The sequence below is a fragment of the Morone saxatilis genome, unplaced genomic scaffold, assembly GCF_004916995.1.
Source record: "Morone saxatilis isolate NCDOM2014 unplaced genomic scaffold, NCSU_SB_2.0 Contig8, whole genome shotgun sequence".
Taxonomy (NCBI): domain Eukaryota; kingdom Metazoa; phylum Chordata; class Actinopteri; family Moronidae; genus Morone; species Morone saxatilis.
This window is the reverse complement of record NW_023340257.1, coordinates 22,642,742-22,662,040: the sequence shown is the minus strand read 5'-3', so window position 1 is coordinate 22,662,040 and position 19,299 is coordinate 22,642,742. Positions and strand designations below refer to the sequence as shown.

General features: G+C 39.2%; 1 protein-coding gene across 5 annotated transcripts in view; it reads right to left on the bottom strand.

The window, feature by feature from the left end:
* The window catches only part of tenm4 (teneurin transmembrane protein 4), a 112,046-nt gene that overhangs the window by 71,625 nt on the left and 21,122 nt on the right, over nucleotides 1–19,299 (bottom strand). The window contains exons 3-7 of one of the 5 annotated variants that reach the window (XM_035680763.1): nucleotides 17,707–17,928; nucleotides 8,453–8,702; nucleotides 6,333–6,407; nucleotides 5,997–6,095; nucleotides 4,839–5,074 (exon numbers count right to left, since the gene is read on the bottom strand). In XM_035680763.1, coding sequence (XP_035536656.1) covers nucleotides 4,839–5,074; nucleotides 5,997–6,095; nucleotides 6,333–6,407; nucleotides 8,453–8,702; nucleotides 17,707–17,928 — 882 coding nt within the window. The remainder of the gene's footprint in view (nucleotides 1–4,838; nucleotides 5,075–5,996; nucleotides 6,096–6,332; nucleotides 6,408–8,452; nucleotides 8,703–17,706; nucleotides 17,929–19,299) is intronic. The other 4 variants (XM_035680764.1, XM_035680766.1, XM_035680765.1 and 1 more) reach the window with 4 other exon arrangements.

Genomic DNA, 19,299 nt, shown 5'->3' with positions numbered 1-19,299 from the left:
TTATCAGGGAAAATGCCTTAAAAACATTCCCTTAGATGATGCAAGTTCAACTGCAATACCAGCATCTGTTCTGGGTCTGTCCAGTGCCTATGGAAGTGACTGTGTCAGTGGAGGACAACCAGTGAAGAGACAGATGGCTTTATTTGTCATATTTGTAAGCTCCAGAAAGACATTCCTTTTGATTTGTAGCTCTACATTGACTGGCGAAATGGAAAAAGAGTCAGTCTATGTTGCTGGCAGAACCATTGAAAAGTCACCAGGCAGGGTGTCATTCCAAGTGTCCTAGTAATCACGTCTTTGTGAGCCCCGTTCTTCATCCCATTTGTCCCTGAGGCCTCTAATGGAAAACGGTTGAAGAGTCCTCCCATCCATAAAGATTTACTTGAACGCCTTCTTGGTATCTATGATATGCAGAGCATTGGATGTGGGCCAGGGAAGAGCCTCCTGATTTTGTTTTGCTTGCATTTCAAACTTTGCAAACACTATGCAATGACACTCAGAAGGCTGCTGCAATTGGCTGCAAAATGAAGACAGGTTGTAGGAATAACAAGGTACTTCTAATGAGATGGCTACAGGCAGAGACAAGCTGTGTCTGTGTTCCAGTGATGGCACTGACCTGTCAAGAGTACTGAACTTCGTAGCATCGCCCATTTTTTTCTGAGCACATGTTGTGCCCTCCTTTCGCTTATCTCTTGGCAAGGAAGTTGGGTCACGCCATGTGCCAATTAGGGAACAGAGGTACTGTAATACAGTACTGTAGTAAAGACTTCTCAGCCAATCTGAGGAAGTCAGTGCTTATTGCTGTGGGTCAGCCAGCATTCCTGTGCTTCTATCCTTTGAACTAGTGCACCCTTCAAGGGAAGCTATTATGAGTATGAACTCATCTTAGTGGTCATAATCAAATACTGTGAGTGTCTAAGAAAGGCAAACTATTTTGAGGTCAGTTATCAGTTGCTCATTTCTCACCTTACTACATTTATACCTCTCTTACATTGGCAGTCTGTGGTGTATATCACCACTCACTGCAATATAATGTTGCAGATAATTTTTAATTAGCAGGGAAATAACCATTACCAACAACACTTTTGTAAATGCAGTTGATAGTTTATTTTAAATATTCTTCTTCTTCTAAATTTATTTTATTTAGTTTTTTGTAAATTTTATTAAATAATCAAGTACAGCTGACTGAAGTTTATTATTTGTTTGTACTTTTGTTTAGTTAATGCTTTAGCTGATACTTTCATTACATTCTATCAGCAAACAAGCTTTTCGTACTTTTCAGCATTGTGTTTGGAATTTGGGTGGTATGATAAGCTTATTATTTATTTATTAATAAATACATAAATACAGCCAATCCAGATGTGTATTTTCTGTGCACTGAATATATAAAAACTACAGCAATCCCGTCCATCTGCCACTACATGTCAAAGTCAAACCTGGCTTTGGGTTGTGTGAATGAAGCCTGCTTGTCATTGCATAAATACTTTCTTAAACAAATGAAGAAAATAATTGGCAATGTTAGACAATATTTGCAAATGGAAAATGGAAAAGCATCATCACTAATGCTATTTGCTTGTAACAATATTCAGCCAGCAGTGCATAGCTGCATGTTAGCAGCTATATGTGGCTAACGCACTTTTCACTAATTAGTAGCATTGATAGGGGAATGTTCATTGTTTCAACTGATGTTTGCCAGTAACATAAACGTACATATTGTTTAGTTGGTTTACTTCCATACAACACATGTAATGTTATGTTGGCATAACATGACATAGGACAAACAATATTAGCATGCCAAAATATCGGGTTATGTAGCTGTGCACCATGGCACATATTCAAGAAATAGGAGTTTCACTGGAAGCAAAATAAAGGCTTTTTCCTGGTCATTATAGTAGTCCACAAATAGATTAACCTTTTGTACTTGAATGAGTTTTGGTCTTTAGATATATTGGTAGGTAATATTTAATATTGATTTAACATTCATAATAAAAGCAGTGGAATATTTCCTTAAGCTTACAAATAAGCTAAATGAGCACTGTTTTCATTTAGAATAACATCGATATTGATATATCAAATATCACATTTGCATAATGAAAAAGCCAAAATAAAACAATATTATATTATTCTGAAGAACTGAAAGATGGAAAAATAGGTAAATGTGTTGCAGAGTTGGATGATCATGCAGTGAAAGATTTTCTTGGCCCCAACGTCTTTGTCCTTGCTAGATACCCAGGGTGAATGGAAGTGAACACAGGAGGATACTGGTGACCTTAAAATGAGGAACATATAACAAATGTGCTAATGAGCAAGCGACCACAGAGAAAATAGTGCCATCTTAAACCCCCGACCTTTTTGCACTTCAAAATGTGCCATTTTACAAAGCTGTGACAAAATAAAACCATACCGCAAGTCAAAACATCTGTCATGAGGCATAATTGGGTTCATTAGACATCTCACCCAGAGTTCCCAATTACAGGCCTCCATTATTAATTGCACTTGAAATTAAATGTATTTTCTCATCAGCCTTTAATTAAACATGGCCCTCGTTCTTGATTGGAAATTCCGATCTTAGGGTGAGGTTTGGTCTCCAACATGTTTACTTGTGGTGCATCGGGAGATGGTATGAGTTTTGCAGGGTATAATTACATAGTCTGATTAAGCACTATCAGGCTGATGGGGCTCTCTGGCTTTTGGCCAAGTCACAAGCAGTAAACTGTAGACACATACTGTATCTCTACTTCTACAGCCAAACCACACTACTGATGCCAAAATAAGCAAAACCAGAACTTGCTCACACCCACTGTCATTGATTTGAAATTGCTGGATATGTAGATAATCACCATAAGCAGCCACCATCTGATTCTGGTTTTTCAATCTAGTGCTGTTCTGAATTTCAAATGAAACAATTTAAATGGCTCTGGTGACAAAAAAATGAATAATCAGATTTTAGCTCGTTTGGCCTCGAGAACAAGCAGAAATTATAGCTTTCGTGATTGTTACGGCATAATGCATATCTAGAACAAATGTCCTCAATGAAGAATCCATTCATCTCACTGATGAAGGCCATGCAGAAGTATCTGGCTGTCCTTTCATTGACTTCTTATGAACTACAATGTTCTCGCCATCCTTCTATTTGAAAAACTATTTCTTTCTCTATGCGAGACTGAATTCAACAATGTAACCATTTATATGTTAAACAGGTATTCACAATCAGATGTATTTTATATGGGAAAATATATTAAATAGAAGTGTGTATGAACTCCTCATTTGAATTTGTAACAATGGTCCAGGCAGAACTTTCATTACTTGAATAAAAAAGGTACTGCCAGCTTTTTCTTGCAGATCACCACACCCTAGCAACGGTCTGCCAATCGAGGCAACAATGATATTCAACAATATCTAAATGCAGACCTCAAACATACCTGTTTGACACTACATTTCAAAAATCTTTACCTGTCTTCTCTCCCCTCGCCGCACTAAAGGAACACTATATCCTAAACCCTGTCACTCATTCCTTTGTTATGCTTCATTCCAACTCTGGTCTTGTTCATCATCATATCCTCATCCCCAATAGTAGCCAAGTCCATAGCACTAATTCAGTCATTGTGTGATTTACTTGACCCCAAACCTGTTGCTATGTAACTTTAAACGGCCCAAAACCCTTCGACTGGTAGAAACCAACCTCACATTTTCACTGGACCTTTGACTTACCCACAATCCTTGCTTTTTCTCATTCCTTCTCTAACTGACCACACTGTTACTTTGGATGTTGCTGCTATTATTTTGAACCTTTAAACTCCCCTGTAACATCTTTTTGTGTCAAAGTAATAACAAATATTCTCTTACAAACAAATGTGTGTTTGCTATGCTATCACTGACTGATTTAACCACAGTAATCTAACCTCCAATTAGGTGTTGGGAACACCTGTTTTAAACACTAAGTCTTGGGAAGAATGAAAAAATAAAATAAAAAACCTCTGTCTCTCATGAATCCTTAAATTTCACATTTCTGGCAGAACAACAGCTTGTTTGGAATAAAGATAAGATGAACTGGGTAGACAGCATGGGCAGTGATAGCCAGCATGGTTAAACAGACTAGAACCAAAAATCAACATAAAATCCAAGCTAGAACACAGAGTCGGGAGTACAGTTAACTATGTGATCTCTGAGAAATATACAGAAATAACTTCAAAGCAATTAATTACCGAATCCACTGACACATACTTTTAACTTAAAGAAAACTGCTTACACAATATTTCACATTTACTAATAAAAGTTTGTGTAAACAGTCTTGTATACAGATCACACAAATTTAGTTAGAGACTCTATTATCAGATATGAATATCATTCTCTTACAGCAGTCAAAAAGAACAGAACTGATTTAATAGCACAACTCGGATATCACAGCTTATCCTTATACTTATCCAGCTGGGACCTGGTTATGCTGGTCAGAGAATCTTAAATCCAATACGATGAATATTATAAATCTGCAGTTCTCTCTAGTGTAATGGTTAATGTCTTTTTTAATTTATTCCCTATCTGACCTATTCACAGTAACAAGAACCAGGACTGCCCATCTGAACAGATTCAGTCAACCCAATCTATGAATGATAATGTTATTTCGGACAAGGTGTGTGGGCGAGGAGTCAATCTATGAGTCCCTATATAACTGCACATATGAGAAGCAGAGTGCATATTCAACACTATTAAAAGGGATGATAGAGGGAACACAATAGAGCATGGACTCATCCTGTGTCCGCAGTTAAGTGGGGGTGGGGCTGGGGGCGGATAGGTAGAGGCACCCACCCCGGTGTGCAGAAGCATCAGAGGTGACTCACCAATGAAGTAGGCCAACAGGAACAGCAGTGTTACTGAGATGAGGATGGCACTGAGAGCAGCACATTTCCAGTTGCAGTGCTTATAGGGTTTCTTCAGGCTGAAGGCAGGTCGAGAGAAAGTGTTTCGAGGCAGAGGGCGTGGGGGAGGCGAGTACACCGTGCTGGAGGTCAAAGGGTATCCCGGTGATGTTGTGCAATACATTGGTGATGTTCCACCCGGTTTGAACAGGAAGTGCCTGGAAAAAACACATTTTCTAGTGTTATAAGTCTCATCATAAACACTAATTTCTCAGGGATGTCTATCTTAATATTGTAGGCTGTGTATTCAAGTGCAGTCCCTTCCACTGGTAAGTAATTCTGTTTCTAAGCGCATTCGATACTGTTACCATAGTCACGCTTCTGCTAGATTACTGAGAATACTAAAGCATACTGGGTTGTGCTCAGTCGAAACTGTGAATCAATAATAAATCTAATTTACAGGACTAGTGACCGCAGCTGGCGCTTGTTTACGTATTCATGCCAGCGTGGCGAAGAGTAATTCCCAGTAACTATGTGTCAAGTCTGTCCAGATGAGAGATACAGTATATGAGGTTGCTGCATGGAGTTGAGCAGATTTATTCGCCCTTGAAGAACATGGCTGGCTATTTGAAAAAACATGTGTAGAGCTGCATGTCCAAGAGCCGTATGAGCAGCCCATCAGAGAGTCAGTGGCAGGGCACTGTTGTCAAGGCCATTTTACTGACAAGTTTACAAGAAGCTCTCGAGCGACAGTGACATGAACGTGATTGAATGTCACATTACAATGTATGATGGGGAAAGTCACTGAGACCATATTTTATCTATAAATATCAGGACAAATCTCTGACATATCGTATTCTAGCAATAGGAGATAACATGGGCAACTGTGTTTCATAAAGCGGTCATGCTCAACGTTAATCAAAAGCAATACAACCCAACAATGTGACTTAATGCAAATTGTTAGTTGTATTAAACAGGGAAGGGACACATATTCTAGCACTGCAGGAGACATACACTGATGATTGACAGCATTTCAAAACAGAGGATGTTTGATGGAAAAATAGCGCAGGCATCACTATTGTTTTGTGGCAAAGCAGATTCTGACAGTAGTGTGAGCCAGATAGCAAACATGCAACATACCCGTCGTTGTACGAGGCATCATGCCGTGCTGATGCCAGAATGTCCATCTCAATGAGGTTGTCCTGTAAAGTCTCTAGGAATGTCTGCTTTGCTAAGTTTCTACACACAGGTGGAAAGATGGATATGAGGCTAGTGTGAGATGTGCGTGCAAGAAACACAGAAATGCCAATACAGTATGTGATCACCAAGCAACATCAACAACAACAACTGACAAATGGAGATCAAGACGGACGGCGTGGGATAAAGAAACCAAGGCCCTTATGGAACTACTTCTACAAAGGTGTGAGACAAAAAACATCTATCTCTCTTGCTTCCCTTATTTGGGCACTGCCATACCTTGTTTTGTACGAGCCCTGCCCTTCTCTGCAAGCGTCTTGCTCCTCTCTGATAAACATTAGAGTATTCTGGCTCCTTTAAGGTTGTGATTGGAAGAAAACAATGGATCACTTACAAATAAGAGCCTTAAGGTTTGCTAACACTTAATTCAGACAAAGCACTTTTAAATATCGTAATTTCATTCTTAATTACAAATAAATTTGTCACTAAAGTTTCATAGTTTTCACGCTGGATTGTGTCCTGAAGTACAGTGTTTTTTTCATTTAGTGGTTGCCACAGTCCAAAAAACACATTTTCAGTTAATTTTCTAATTTCTACAGGCACATGTCTCATTTCTCCCATAATGCACTCCCACCTATGAGAGCTCTGTTCCATAAGGAAATACTGCAGCAATGCAATGGAGAAATTTACTGTCCACATGCAATGGGCAGGCTGAACACGTTCAGTAGTACAAGAGAAAAGCCTTGTTTTTGATCCCTGCCCCTTAAAGGCCAGTTGTCTGTCCGTGGTCTCTCAAGCTTGTGTTTTGGGGAAGAATGCAACTTTTAATGAAGAGGGAAGAATCTCTAAAGAAAATGGTAGGAGCAGGATATTACCTACCAGAGGAGAATTTATCAGGGCCATTAAATTTCATAAAAATGATGAGAGAGGGCCGTTGTAATACTATTAACTAAGTAAAGGTGACATTTAATATTTCTGTGTCCGTGTGGATGTTACTAATGGTTTCAACTTCATTATTGAAACTTTAGTAGCTGATCTTTTTTCAAGGCAGTAGGTCATAAAGACTACATATGTGGTTTGAGCAGCACTCTTGCCTGTTGCAGATTCATTCTCCTCACCATCTGTTTTCGGCTCCACAGGGAATACCTGTGCAGGATTAACTTTGGAGCTGGATGACATGTAATCATTCATTATACCACTAACTGTCCTTCTACTAGCTGAAATTGATGCTCATTTTCCTGTTGACTGAACCGGCTCACAAAAACTGAAGGAAGAGATAGTAAATCTGTTCATGGCTGGTTGTTTAGCCATGCCAAATTAGCTATTCGCTATTCTCCTGTCAACAGCAATTTCATTTATGGCAACGAGTTTACTATATACACTATAGACCAGGGCTGCCCAAAGAGGGGCCCACAGACCAAAGTTGGCCCATCGTAAGGTTCAATGTGCCCCCCCAGGATTCCTACTCTCATTTATCATAATCCGAGCACAGAGGGCAGAGTGACAGTTTGCACAGGAAGTCAGTCAAAAAAGGGAACTTGGGATCTCAGTACCATTTTGCATCTTCACTATACAGAACAATAGGCCTTTCAGGTTCAAGGGAAAAAGCTATGGACAATAGTGTGGTCTTAAGTTTTACACTGGATTGCTCAGAAAAGACTGTAATAATTAAATCATCTAAATAAAGAGGATTTTTTTTTGTTTGTAATAACTTCCGTAAAAAACCATCCAAGCTACATAAGGTATTTTATTTAAATTTGCTCAGCAGGTAACCTGGGCACACTGAGAAGTTAGGTCTTGTTTGGGGAGTTTTTCTGCTGCTAGCAGAGCAATGTAATCATTACGAGGGTTGTGATAATTTGCCTTGCTATTCTTGATTTCATACCGCCGTACAATAAGACCAGCAGAAGAAATACCAACAGATATTCCCTTTGTTACAATAACACTTGACAGATCTACTTCACACAAGGGCCTCCTATTGAGAAATGTGCTAGAGAACTGAATACTGATTAATATGAAATAAATAAAACTCAAGGCTGAAGTGGAGGAGCTATGAAGCCTGCTCACGGGAGCCTGAATGTAATTTTGCAAGAACTGTTTCATATCCAACACGATTATAATTACTCCACTGTTTAAACTCAATAGCTTCCACTGTTAGGATTGCTAACATTAGACGAAGACCCAAAAACAGGACTTTTCTCTTGCTTGCAACAAAATCATGTTCATCAAAAATGTAGGCCTTGTCCCCTAGCAGGATAGTTTCCTTTTTATTGCTTTGCTCCTTGTTAGCACTGTGGTAATTCAATATAGAGCAGACAGCATGAAAACCTTTGTTAAATGGCACCAGCTCAAACTCACTCTTACAGACGCCAACAACTCTATACATTGTTACACAGTACCTTGTTTCCAGGGGGATGTTGCTGTTGAGTAGCCAGTTGTCCTGTGCACTGCCGGAGTCTTGACCGCTGGCCGGACCCTCAGGGGGAATTGAGCTGTCTGTGGGCGCTGGACTTGGGTTGCTCCGTGGTGTGTAGTTGCCTCTGTTCAAGGAGTTAATGGAGGCTGCATGGTGCTGATGATTGGGCGAGTGGGTGTGGGAGAGTGGTAGAGGAGGCGTCCGCAGTCGAGAGTGGTTTTGAAACGCTCCGTCTAAAAGCAAAGAGAAAGAAAATAAAACGTTTAAAAAATGTTAGAGCATTTTAAAAGAAAAACAATTCTACTCATTTAACGTTTGTTTTGAAGCACTTTTGGATCTTGGTTACCTTTGGAAGCACAATCAAAGACACATAGATTCACAGTATCTTTGCCAACACAGACTTTTGAAACTGCTGCAGATCCACCGATGATGCCAAAATTCACACTCCAAAAGATATGTGAAAGTGTGTGTGTATGTGTGTGTGTGTGTGTGTTTGTGTGTGTGCAGACAGGGAAAGAATAGCCTCATGGTATTATTTTAAGTACCTGAGCTTTAACATTCTGACTGATGAATGACCCATAGTGTCACCAGCAGCCCATAAATTAACACCTAAACTATAGACTCATTTTATTGAAAGCTGCAGAGCTTACTTGAACCACTGTTAAAACAAATCCCTCTTCTGCTCATTATTTATCCCAACTGGGAGTGTGCTCTGCTTCCCGCAGAGACATGGGACTGTTAACTCAGACCAGACACTGGCTCTTGTGTAAACAGAGGAGCTGGACTCTTCTTGAAACAGACCAATTCTTTAGGCTTTTCTGACATGTATTTGGCCCTGGAAGGATGTTTGAGCATGTGTAGTCTTTTCATAATAAACAGCCTGTTTCACTCTTTCTTGTGCATTTTTTTTTACTACTGCCACAGCCCAACAGAAGCAAATTCAAGATTTGAAACAGAAAGCGACAAGTAACAGCATTAGCTGTTATTAGAAGTGACTCCAGTGGTCACGTTTTAGACATATTTCTTTTTTAGGTCTTTTACCAGGGCTGCTGTCACTTTACATCAGAGCATTTTAAACTATTAGATATGAAGACAAACAGATTGTATCCATTGGTCCTACTGTATATCCACTATTTGATACATTCTTCTTCAAAAGATAGAAGACCAATGTCTCTGTGCACTCTGTATCCATTTATTTCCACATCTGCTAAGTCATTCATCAATCAATCAATGAACTTCTGGCTTTACACAGAGTGAAAGAGTGGCTTTTTCTTTATAGCAGCAACCCTCTTTTATTACACAGATATCCACAACACTAAATTCCCAATTTACAGCAGAGAGAGTGGAATATAGACACACAGAAGGCTTATTTTGTATAATCAGCTTCTTCATTAAAGCGACACCCACTCACGCCACTCAAAAAGCTTAGAGTCATTTTAGATTTTTCAGGGGTCAGGAACATGAAACTGCCATATCCACATGTGTCAATCAAGGAAGATTGATAAACTGTCAAGGTGCAAAACTGACTGAGAACAAAGTAGCATTAAGCTTCAGTGTTTGAGGCATTTTAGGAAATAGCCCATTGTGTTCACAGGTGATGTGCTAACTAATGGCTCAGCAAGAAAAAATAAGACAAAAATGTACTGTGCTGCAGTTAATCCTCAAGCTCCTGCTAATGTCTCTTCCTGCAAGGCTTTTAACATGCATAAGCTTTACAGGAAGGTTGACAATTCTACACAGTGACCATTTTTAGTATTTCAAACCATTTCTATTTATACTAGCCAACAAAACAAAAAAGGAGAGAACAGTCATTTTCACATTCAGACTCCATTTTGAACCTGGCTCAGTGCCACACAGTCCAAATATTTTATAGGACGAACCACTGACAGAAATCATTTTATTTCTTTTTCATTTTGCAGAGAGTGCTACATCAAGCATCTGTTGCATTGACAGATGTTCCATACTGAGCACGCTTCTGCACAACACTGCCCTCGTAATTAGCTGAGCCACTGAGAGAGAGGCACACCGCAGTCCTGATTAACAATAGACTGGTGTGAGGTAAAACCACACAGTTGTTGATGACCTCCCTCCTGCTCAGTAATGTACCTGATCCCTAAAGCCATTAATAAGGTTATGCTAATTCGATACAGGGACAGCACAGACGTACGCAGAGAAATATATCACAAGGACAAATGCATCACTGCTCTGGAACGCATTTACTGCTCGGTAAACAAATACTTTACTTCCTATGACGATCAAGAAAATGTGGGGCAACAAGTAATTAATTTCTCTAACACTTGGTAATTTTTTTTTCTGAGGACCATACTTGCAACGAACATTAAGATCCATGTTTCAGCCTAAAAAGATATCATGGAAATGAATCAATATAAATAAATACTTTTTTTTACTGCAAGGCTACAGTGTGGCCTAGTAATATACTGTTTGGTATTCCTGTTATTTAACTAAATTGCTATGCAGGTTTACTCGGTTGTAACATAACAGTCATAAATTACAATCTAATCCACATTTAAATCAAGTCTTCCAGCGTACCTGGATTAAGTTACATTTTAATATAATTATTTTATCATTTATGTAGTGCTCGGCTGGAAGTTCAAATGTTTGCATGCATTATAATCTGTCATTAACTTTGCAGTATTATAAAGTATTACAAAGAATGTTGTACATGTATTCCCTTTTAAATATGTTACAGTCTACACAGAAGTCTTGCGAAATTTCACTTTCCAACTTATTTGCATATAAACCACCACGGTTATCATGCTTTGTAGAGCATGTTCTACAGAAAGGGAACTAGATAAGCACTGAATCATGATTAAAATTCACTACCTGACTGTATGCATGCTTGTCCTTGTTCAACCAATAACCCTTCAACAGCCAGGTAAGTAGTCACTGTTATTTTTGTGGAAATAAACGGAAAGACGAAGGAATAATGAGACAAAGCACAGGGCAACACGACCCCCACAGATGTGATGATTCAGCAACAATTATTCACTACTATCCAAAGGACAGAAAAAATAAATGGTTTTCTATTGACCTGTTTTGCACAACGAAATAGGCAAGAAAAGGAGATTCATTTGTTATCAGAGAGACAGAGAAGGGGGACTTTGCTACAATAGCCAAACTTTCACATGGCATTCAAAACAGAAAGCCTAAAGATATCCATTCAGTCTGAGAATGTGGGTTTTTCATTTTTCTTTCTAACAGATGTATGCAATGGTTAAGGCCTCCTGACGCTATTATAGACAAGTAATTAAGGCAAATTCACTTCATTAGCTAGGACCTGACCCCCCACCCTGAGAGATAACAGGAATGTCTGTCTAATGGTAAGTTGTTATAAATTGCTGGGAGACAACTTTCTAACTTGTGAGGTATCAAATAGCTACACTATAAAAACTAATGGTGAGTTCCAAGAGTTTTCATTAAAGAACAAGATATTTCAAACACATTAAAATATTTAAACAGCTGCAAAACTAGATAATGGTTTAAGGAACAAGTTACTAGTCTTTGGTTGAGGATTGGGAATTTTTAAGGATTTTAAGAAGTATTTGTCAACATTCTGAGATTTCTGAGCCTGTTCAATATTTACTCAACTACTAAACTTGAAAAATGATTGTGAATCACTGTGTGTGTTTTGATGCTGATCCCATACCAGATGTAGAATAAATTAAATATAGCTCTAAATAAAGTTCTGTTATTAAAATTACAAATATAGATTGTGCAGCCTTGGAAGACTCTCTGACTGCTATCTATTTCCAAAAAGTTGATGTTGAATTTATTAAATGCATTTATTTTAGGCAGACTGCAGTGTGGATTATTGGGGAGACTGTCTTAAATTATACCCAAAGGTGATACAAATCAACAAATCATTCAAATTATGAAATCTGGGGGATTGCCACACTTCCCTTATTGCTACAAGTGTGTAGGAGTGTACTTGTCCAATAGCCCCGTTGTTTTCACTGCAAAACAGCTTTTCAATTCAAATGTTTAATGTACAGCCATACAAATGTAAGCATGTTGAAGCTTTTATAAATCATTTGTGTGATTTCTGCAACACCATACGACATATGAAGAGCTATTTACCTTGCACAAGAGATGTACAAAAGGTATAATTAATGAGTTAGTGAAATACATTTTGTTTCTTGTATTAAATTTTTGCAAAATAGCACACTGACATCGACTTGTCAGTAATGATGCCACTCTACAAGTGAGAGGTACTTTTGCAAATCTCACCCTCCACATCAGCCGGTATTATGTCCTGCCTGACTACTGACTAAAATCAGCAACTGTAGTCATGGAAACAATTTAATACACTGCACTATAGCAGTACATCTACAGTACATCTGTATATGTAAAGGATCAACCTTTATTTCATTGGACACATATTTCAGTGGATATGTTGTTATCAGATGGTAGCTATTGTAAGTATATAGCGCTTAAGTTGTTAGGAGCAATCAGTGCACGCTATGTCAAGTAATCAAAAAAAAAAAAAAATAAATGTGATGTTCAAATGGTAAACTGATTTATTTGATACCCATTTGTACACAAATTAACTGTAATGTTGCACTTTTGGACTACTTTTCTGCAGTCAGTAAATTCCTAAAAATGTACAAAGTTTGATATATAGAAACACCTTCAGACTACCTGTACTGGTTGGTAACTGCACATAAAGAAGGGTTCAGTGACATAATTTTGTCACATTTGGTTACATATGGAGGAACACTGGGTTCCGACTTAATTTGCCACTCTGTGCAATGTCAAGGGAGAAGGTCTATTTCGGAACAAGGACGGTGGATAAAATCCAGAGCACTAATGGTCACACCTGATGAAATAAAGTGATATGACATGCCCCGGACACCCGATCAACGCACTGAGGTGTGAGCCATTCGATACAGAATTAATCAAAAGCTATCCAGCGCCTAGATAAATCATTAAATCTTGCTTACTGCTGCAGCCCCTATGGCTAATCACAGGAGCAAAATTTCCAGTTGAGTAGCATTTGTCTATAAAAATACAAATAGAATTTATCATGAAGGCAGTGAAGCTGCACTCTTTCCAGGCTCCCCGAAGCTCGTTCTCTCTGCTGGCCCTGCTGTTTCCTACACCATTAGAAAAGTCTGAAGGGAAGAGCCATGCGGGAATACTAGCTGTCTTTCCTGGACTCATTTGAGAGGTAACAGGTACCACAAACAACACATGGTGGGTATAAGGCTCAGCTCTCCACTGGCTCTCTCTATGGGAATAAGGGGGAAAAGACCTTCTGGAATCCGAACATAAGCTCACCTTCATTACTAACTGGAGGAGAAAAATCATTCTATTGTATAAGTACGTAACATCCTGCCCTGAGCTTTCACTGAGGACACCAAATGAGGTATGTAACTAGAAAAACAAGTTTCATACAATATATTCTATGCACATGTTGAGCAAAATGGTAATACACTGCAAAAGTAAACTTAAACATACAAATGTGAATAATGTATACAAACAACATGATAAAAAAAATTCGATTTATAAGCCGAAATTACATTTATTTTTTCAAACTGAGGTTTACCACAGTTTGCAACCTAATCCATTAGGACTCGTCCTGGCATATGTTCCTCTCTCCCTTTCTGAGATCAAATGGATTTTCTGTCATTCTTTGAGCTGCCTTAGCAAGAACAAGACAAGTGGTTATGTATGCTCTGTTCTGTATGTCACTCTGCTGCATATCCATCAAGAGGTTGAAGATTTTGTTAGAGGGCACAGATGGTCTGCAATTATCATGGAATGAAAGTAATGCATCTCAATTTATGTCAATGAAAAGAAGATATGTAGGTATGCAAAATGCATTATCCATGGTCTCTGTGTACTGACGAACAGCAAGTTGAATGGAACTGGACAAATTGTCTGTTGGCTCCAGTTCATTGATAACTCAACATCAACATCAAAAGAAACCGATTTCTTTTGATATGTCAACTCAAAACTGAAATCTCACATATTCAGAAAAACAGGGGCATGGCATGCAAGTGCCATGTGTTACTCATTAAATTATTATTTAGCCTCAGATAGTTTCATTCCTCATGGTGTCTGTGGATGAATTACTTTCTGGGATGACCTCTTTTAACCACATTTCCCCCGTCCTTGCAGACACAGGGGGATGATTAAGCAGTTCAAATGAAGACTTATTTGAATTCAAACACAACCACGTCCTCAAGCCTTCTTCCCAGCTCAGCATTCCTGCTTGGTCAGCTGTGAGGTGGTGGTGTGCTGGCCCTTTCACCAGGGAGCCCGGCTGCCCTGAAGCCAACACTGGCCGACCCCATGCTGTTTTGCATTAAGAGATGCTAATACTGGGAGGTTGCAGTGTCTCAGATCTTGCGGCTCAGCGTGGCAGCGGGCTCCCACTGGCAGTCTCCCCAGGAAGAAGCCCCTTAGAGAAAGCAGAGGGCCACAGTGAAACACATGCTTCACAAAAGGACTGCAGGCTTCAGCGAGCAGCCTCGTCAGCCTTACAGAAACCCTGGCTCAGTGTTCTTCCAAATGAAAACAGGATCGTGAAAAAAAATAAAATAAAACACTGCAGCCTTGGAGGCTACTAATGTGAATAACGATATGCTGCTGAGAGCGTTTACTTGTTCAAAATCCAGCAGAACATTTTAAGTCCTGTATGTGGGGTCAAAGATGACCTTGAGCAAATGTAATCTGAAGTGATAAAAAGCCACCTGTTTTCCAGTGCAACAGATACACTGTGAGCCAATTATTTTAGGCATACATAGTTTTCTGTGGTTGTTTACTGACAGTAAAAAAGTAAATATTTCCTGCACCATGTCAACTCTAAATTTGAATATTTCTTAAATAACTGACCTGTGTGTCAAAGAGATCTGATTTGATATTCCAGTCATTTTTACCATGGTGGCTTTTAAATTACCTTTTTTGCTCATGTAATTCCCACTGAAAACCTGAGATGCATACTTAATTCCAGATTACATTACACTTGGCAATGTGAAGCCATTTTTCTTCTTTAACCAGAATTCCAACCACTGCATAAATCAGAAAACATTAGAATTCCTTTTCCATAAATTTGATTAGACAATTCAAATTTTTGATCTTTGGTTTAATCATATTGGCTTATCAGTTGTGTGTCCATAACCCTATTCTGTATGCCAGTCTCTACACAACCTATTTGGCTCACTCTCGTTTTGTCACCTTGAGAAGATGAGGTTTATGTAGCTGAAGGGAACAGTGTCACTACACATTGAACAAGTTTTAATGAAGTAATTTCATTCCCTGAAATGGTGAAGCAACCTTGGGTTGAGAGACTAAGTTAGATATACTATTTCCCACAAAAGCTTTGGGGGTTGGAAATATTTTATATAATGAGCCACCAGATATCACTTGTTCCTTAGCGAAAATCTGCACAGAAAACTGAGCAGGCAAATACTAAAAATAAAAGACAATATCTAACATGCGAATGGTCATTTTTACTTCATCAACTGTATTAGAAATCACTTTTTCATTCAAGTTCAAGTGGCTGCTACAAAGAACAGCCAATGGAAGGACATTGTGTTGCTAACTGACTTAAGAGTAACATTTATAACCAAAACTGCAAGATTTTAATAAAAATGTTGCATAATGTACTACTTATTCAAATGTAACTACTACGTAGGCAAGGTGAAAGTACCTCGGAATGGACAAGAGCATAAATATCAAGAGTACAGGTTTTATGTTATGAAGTTAATAAAGTGGGAAAAGGCTTTGAACCCACTAGCAAGAAAAACACAGAAACATGCTGTACTTTGCAACTTAAAAGGAATTTTCTAAAGCCTGTGGGTGACTAAGGTAGCAACTAGAGCTGGGGATATTCGTCCTCAGTCCTCTCCTACCCCTTACTGACAGCCCGGGGCCAACCTAAATGCTGCACCTATGCAAATCAGTGTCATTGTTATGAGACAAATCTGCCACGGTAAAGGCCATTCCCCCAACTCATGTCCCCTTAAGCACAGTCATGTCACTGCTGGGTGACCAGCGTGTTGCTACTGTGGAATTAGGGGGGAGATTTGCGACAGGATTAATAACTCATTCTCCTGGCTTTCTGAGCAGGCAGCTGGGGCAGTTTGAGTTTGATGTAATTCAACCCTTTGGGTAGTTAACTTGGAAGCTTGATCAATTATTTAGACCATTTTATTTTGTTTTGTGCTTGCCATGCCAGTGGGATAAGCAAATAACTGCTGTAGTTGAATGGCATCAACATTCAAGCATAAAAAAAATACCCTATTCTGCATGCAAATTGATGACTTATGGGAGAAATGTAGCATAAATTGTTTGAATGACAACTTTTTATGTTTTCATTTTGATGGATAATAAACAAGAATATATAACCGGCTACACTACACACAACTGTGATATTTTGTGACCATAATAATAAATCTGGTTACCTGAGGTTACCTTAAGGAAATATGAGCCATGTGTAACACACTTTGGCTGCTACTTCGTAAACCTACCGTCCATGTTTTACAGTCATGGAATTTTTGTCAACTGTCAACACCATGTTTGCAGTTTGAGTGCAAATGTCATTCTGTCAGTTTGAATGAGAGTTAAGTCAACAGCAGGAGACACTGAGTGTTTCAAGAGGAATAAGAAGCTGACATTTATTAATGAGAAACCACATTGGGAACTTTCAAACCTAATCTTACTCAAGAAGCGCTGGTTGAGTTTGAGTTGATATCAAAACACAAAAATATAATGTGTCTTTCATGGGGATAACACACTTTTAATATAAGTTAAAAGGAGTTTGTCCTTGCAGTGATATATGATGATAAAGCAGGGGCTACGTTACACCTCGTATGAAGAAACCGTCTTTATTTATTGCTTATTTCCTATCTGAGGTGCGGAGGATGCACGCAGGCTGTTGTTTCTGAAAGTTCTATAGAAGGACTGGAGATGGTTACTCCCACCAGCACACACTGAAACTGAAGAGAAATATCTGTGACAAATATCTCCTACTGAACCAAAATCGTCCATCTCTTTGAGTGAGACTCTGAACTTTGCAGACCTTGCTTCAGAGTTCTGTGCATTTCCAGAGGCTACATATCGACTCAAAGTTTCAACTCTCTTTCATGGTGCTCAGAAAAAAAAGGGACATATTCTTGCCCATAGCCATCTGCATGACCTATAACACAACATATCCAGGAGCAGGGGAAGGCTAACCTCCAGAAAGCAACAGTAGTTTGAAAACCAACTCACCATCAGCAGTTGCAGTGGCAGGAGCATACAGGTTCCCTGAGCCAGTTTTAACTAAGAATGAATTGGGGCCAAACTCATCCTCAGAGTCAGAGTCCTGGGCTGGCTGAGCCGCACAGTTACCTAGCAACCCTCCCTGGCTCTCATTGGCTGCAATGGAAGGGGGAGGGTATGGGAGCTGCTCAACGGGGGAGGAGGAGGCGGATGAACAATGCAGCGGAGGACCTGTGGACCACAAACAGAGACAACACATGGGGGGGAAATGAAACACACCCAAACACAGGCAACATCACATAGGAGCAGAACACGCACACACATACACACACACATAGGCAAGACTTAACTCTGACACTTCAAAAACAAACAGGGACACATCTGCCTTTGTCTCCGCCACCTCACCCCAGCTGGGAAGAACAATACAAACAACTGAAATGACTTTGAGATAGAATAGAAAAGGCAAATGCCTGGCACTGGTTTAGAGAAATAAAAACTACAAGACACCTTTTTGGGATGTTAAATGCAAAAAAGGATTCCAGATTACAATGCTCAAAAAAAAGAAGAAAAAAAAAGAAACAAACAAAAGAAAAACAGAGCTGATCAGTTAGGGTGTCTGCATGCATCAAAGCAGAGCCTATATACCATGTACTGAAATATAACAAAAAACACTTTAAATTCTAGACACGCTCAGTTTTGAAATTCTTTCAAAATAATACCATCTAACATAACTGCACTCCTCCAAACTACAAAAATTACACTAGCCGATTCATATTTGTGTACTTTGCAGCAGGCACATGAATAATATGTTCCAAGATATGGTGGGGTTGTTAATACCCCCTCCTGAGGAAATACATATAACCCCTGCCAGCCAAGAAATGAATCCAACCTGAACCAATCCTTCCTATTTCTTCTGTACTCTGTGTCCATCTCGGCTTTCCTACTTGTCAGTAATATAAAATACCACAAGGATTAGACTGACCACTCACCTTAACAGCAGAATATGAATAATTTACAGCTGTGATTATTTATAGCCCCTTGTTATACACCAATATGCAACCCTAATTCTTACATACGAATATCACACGATTCCTCCTTTCAAAGCTTATTGGCTACAATCCCCGTGGTGTCATGGAATGTTAAATCTCCACAGAGGTACTGCGCCATGCTGAAAATGGAGTACTTAGGTAACGTGACTGCAGCGAGCACAACCATCAGTTTGGTGCTCGCCCCATCTTCCCATCAGTCCGTCGGTCTTGATGTTGAAATTCCAGCTGACTCTACTGTCATCCGTCAGGAGAGATAAATTTCCTCCCGCTCTGTAATGATCCCTGAAGAGTATTAAAGTACGACTCACTGACTCGCATCTAATTAGAAAACAATTAGTGATACTAACATATCAGCCACAGCCCTACACAAGCAGCAAATGTCCACTGCCCCTAAGAGTCACAGTTTGTGCTTTACGTATACTTCACACCACACACTTCATTTCTCTCTCAGTCCTCTAATGCCAGTGCAGGTAATTGGTGCAAAAGCACAGTTGTCATGCTGTGGGTTAATGACCATGACACTGTTGTTCTTGAGTATACAGCAATGTACAAC